The sequence below is a fragment of the Myotis brandtii genome, unplaced genomic scaffold (assembly GCF_000412655.1).
Source record: "Myotis brandtii unplaced genomic scaffold, ASM41265v1 scaffold185, whole genome shotgun sequence".
NCBI lineage: Eukaryota > Metazoa > Chordata > Mammalia > Chiroptera > Vespertilionidae > Myotis > Myotis brandtii.
The window spans coordinates 8,793,507-8,797,974 of NW_005356870.1; the positions used below are offsets into that span (position 1 = coordinate 8,793,507).

Here is a 4,468-nt window from a genome sequence, read left to right on the forward strand (position 1 = left end):
CCATTAAAAATTCCTCAGGAAACCTCTATACAATTTTCTTCAGAGGCTGGAACATGGAAGAGAAACCATGAAATCGTTTTTTTCCATGGTAGGAAAGACAAGAGATAAAAATCCTCATCAAAAGCTAATTAGTAACCATTCGAAAGGAAGCAAGCAGAATAATTGTTGGTATCTATCAAAACGCTTAATCTAATGCCCATGTAGTCCTCGCTCCTGAGTACAGTCCCTGAGCCACGCCTTTGGAGCTGGAGCCATGCAAGACCCCTCATTTTCAGGATGGTAGGGCAGTGAGAGTTTTCAATATCATTGCAAAGACAGAGCTATGTTCTTAACATTCTCAAATGTACAGATTTCGTTTTAAATATAGTTTTGTTATGATAGTGTACAACTGTATTTTAGGATTTTCCTAATGGGCCTAGTAATCTAAATAATTATCATTAGGCTTTCTGTGGCAACACTGCCAGGTTCCACCCCACTGACTTAAAGATTGACTTTTGGAACTCAGTCCATTGGAAGTTGCCTGTATAGTAGGTGTCTTTTGGAATACTATCCATTTGTGGAGATGGGAGTAAAAACATTTATGTAGAACTTCTGTTTCCACTCTAGACTCACTAAAGCTGCCCTCTCTTTAAAGCTGTGGTTTACTCTTTGCAGTGGCTGTACTGCTTTCTCATGTATGATGTTTGTTTGCAAACAGCAAGAGTTCTGAAAGCAGAAGGTGGAGTTTGGCTGTTATTTATAGAGGCTTAAAGTCCGATTCCTGTGCCCATTTACAAAGTGATTATTAACCTTTGCTAAAAAAAAAAACAAAACGAAAAACACTTTTCACTAAGAAAAAGTGTGAAAATGAACTTACATGTTAATAAATTATATTTTGTACTGTATTTTTATTTCATATTTTGGAAGGTAATACATTTTATTTGACTTTCAACTATTGCCATACAAAATGAAATGGAGAGTTAACACATTGGATGCGGGAAACGTATTTATACGTTTTACGTTGACTGGTAAACACAATTTCCAGTGAGTTTTCCAGTATTTGTCTGTTTAAAATTTAAGAAAAATAATTCAGTATACATTTTATAGTAAATCACAAAAAGTTTCATTGAAAAAAAAGTATGTAAAACTAGTTATCGTAATTTTACTGAACGTTGCCATTTGCGCAAAAAATTAGCAAAAAGGGCCCGCATACAATTTAAGATAGCTGTGTACATTTCACAGATAAGAACAATAACCTTACCAGAAAACTTAGGCTTCCATTTATAAAATAGGATTTTAGAGAAGAAATAATATTTATAATAATAGCTAACACTTAGAGTTACTGTGTGACAGGCAATGTGCTAAGTAATTACTTAATAATATTTACTCTGCACACCATTCATATAAGACCTGTCAATTATACCTCCATAAAGCCAGAGGAAAAAAATTTCCCATAAGGTAAGGCATTATCTCTATGTTCCTGATGTGGAAAACCAGTGAGTTCAGTATTTGTCTGTTTAAAATTTAAGAAAAATAATTCAGTATACATTTTATAGTAAATCACAAAAAGTTTCATTGAAAAAAAAGTATGTAAAACTAAAGTTATCGTAATTTTACTGAACGTTGCCATTTGCGCAAAAAATTAGCAAAAAGGGCCCGCATACAATTTAAGATAGCTGTGTACATTTCACAGATAAGAACAATAACCTTACCAGAAAACTTAGGCTTCCATTTATAAAATAGGATTTTAGAGAAGAAATAATATTTATAATAATAGCTAACACTTAGAGTTACTGTGTGACAGGCAATGTGCTAAGTAATTACTTAATAATATTTACTCTGCACACCATTCATATAAGACCTGTCAATTATACCTCCATAAAGCCAGAGGAAAAAAATTTCCCATAAGGTAAGGCATTATCTCTATGTTCCTGATGTGGAAAACAAGCCTTAAATAATGAGAGTAACTTTTTCAAGGATTATACTTGCAGAGCCCATGCTCCCATCACAATGCTCAGTTACCTGAAAAAACCTCAGAGGTCATCTAGTCCATCTTAATTTGACATATGAGCAAATTGGAGCCCTGCGAGGGTTGAGTGGCTTGTCCACCACCTTAGAATTGTTGTGTGACAGAAGGTGGGCTCAAAACCAGAGACCCTGAGTTCTACTCCAATGTTCTTTATACCCCAGTGGGCGTCCTCTCTTTTTATGTTTGTGCCATAAATTCCAAGTCTTTGTGCCTTAGAGATAAAATAAAACTATAATAAAACTTATAGATGTACTTTACTACCTGTGGGTTGCTGGTACCAAAGGTTGTATTTTCTTTGGTATCAGCAACCCACAGATAAGTAGGTAGGTACCCAGAAACTCTTGTTTGATATTGATTGGTTTTCTTTCCAGCTTCAAGAGATATTCAGGAAAAAAAATGAAAAGAGAGAAACTAAAGGAGATGAAGAAAAGCGTGCAATGCTGGTAAGAATAATTTATAATAGTTTCAGGGGGTTTTCTAGATAATTACTTATGTTGAAAACAATAAAGTCTATAACTTCGGGGCTGTTCCTTTCTTGAAAACTTTTTAAAGTTCTTATATAGAAAAATTGCTGCAGTATTATATGTATTGATACCAATATTTATATCAAATGTTGTTATTACATATCTGTAGCCATAATTACATTCATTAAATAATTTTATTCCTATTGTGGTATTCCATGAGATTCATTAACAGGTTAATATAAATCATTATGCATATACAATTTAAAGGAGAATTGCAAAGATTTCATTACCCACATAGAATTTAATGGTACTATAACAATATGAATGTTGAAGTAAAAACAAGGAAATAATATGTTATTTTGCATTCTTATAGTATATATTATAGGTTTTTCTTCTGGGATGATGTTTTCATCTTACTCCGAAGGTAGAGAGAGTTAAGCAACATTTCACTTCATTTTCCTACCAGTTTTCTTTTGCTTGCCCCAAGTATTTCAACCTGACAACATCCCAGGTCCACATAATAAAAAAATAACAGGTACTGCGTCCTTATTACCAGGCACCATACTAGATGCTTTGCCTGCATTTTCTCATTTAATCTACCCAACAATTCTCTTATAAATGTACTTATAGATGTGGAAACTGATCGTTGAAAAGATTAAATATCTTGTCCAAAATTACATAGCTATTAAATGACAATTCCAAGATTTGAACCCATGGCTGACCAGCTCCAAAATCTAAACTTTTACCCACTGTAGCATATTTCTTCATCTAGTACTTAGATAGCAGAAATATAGTGAATTTTGTTGGCATGTAAATGGTAATTGTTTCATTTGCAAATTAGTGATTTGCATTGGTCTACCAGGAATTCAAATAATTAACATACATAATTTAATTAGTGCTCCTGAAATCTCATTTACCTAATTTAGCTATCAGGCTATTTCTTAAAACAGCCTTAGCATTCTATGATAATATAGCTCTCTACAAATGTTTAATTAGTGGTAACTTATTGTTAATAGCCATCATTTTTTAAATAATGCAGATATGAACTGATGAGATTTTTGAGTTTTGAAGCTATTAAAATTTAGTTGAGAGTGAAAATATATAAATTATATTAGAGAGATAGCATAGCACAGGGTTTGAATATCAGCTCTGTCCTTAATACCTGGGTGACCTTGAATAAGGTCCTTAACATCCCTGTGGCTCAGTTTCTTCATTTTTACAAAGGGGACAAGAGGAGTAATGGTCACATGTGATTCTTACAGGGTTTAAATGAGCTAAAACATGTTAGCCACTTAACAGTATGTAAAATAAACACTCAAAAAGGAATTAGTAGAACCATATAGTTACTTAAACCTGAATATTTACATACCCAAATAAAAATTAAATCAAAACCAAATCTAAAAATATTTACATGCCAAATAAGATTAACTGTATTTCAAAAGGAGAGAGGATAATGAACATAACATTCTTGAGACACATTATTTGCTAAGCTCTGTGCTTATAGCTGTTATAAATTTTACTTCCATTTAGTCCTCATTATGTGTCTCCCAGGTAAGTACCATACCTGTTTTACAGATGAGAAAACAATCTTAGAGGGATTCATTAACTTGCCTAAGGTCATGGCAATATAAGAGCAGAACAAGATTCCATCACAGGTCTCTCATACCATTTCTACTGCCATGATGCTACATTTAGATTTCCCCCTGTTGCATATAGAATTGCCGAAGCATCCTCTCTAATAAAGAGGTAATATGCAAATTGACTATCACTCCAACACACAAGATGGCCGCCACAAGATGGCCTGCAGGCGGAGGGCAGTTGTGGGCAATCAGGCCAGCAGGGGAAGACAGTTGCGGGGGACCCAGGCCTGCAGGGGAGGTCAGTTGGGAGGGACCAGGCCTGCAGAGGAGGGCAGTTGGGGGGAACCAGGCTTGCAGGGGAGGGCAGTTGGGAGCAACCAGGCCTGTAGGGGAGGGCAGTTGGGGGTGACCAGGCC

General features: G+C 34.8%; 1 protein-coding gene across 3 annotated transcripts in view; it reads left to right on the top strand.

The window, feature by feature from the left end:
- The window catches only part of MICU3 (mitochondrial calcium uptake family, member 3), a 73,682-nt gene that overhangs the window by 43,986 nt on the left and 25,228 nt on the right, over positions 1-4,468 (top strand). For all 3 annotated transcript variants that reach the window (XM_014537907.1, XM_014537906.1, XM_014537905.1), the window contains exon 7: positions 2,380-2,451. In XM_014537907.1, coding sequence (XP_014393393.1) covers positions 2,380-2,451 — 72 coding nt within the window. The remainder of the gene's footprint in view (positions 1-2,379; positions 2,452-4,468) is intronic.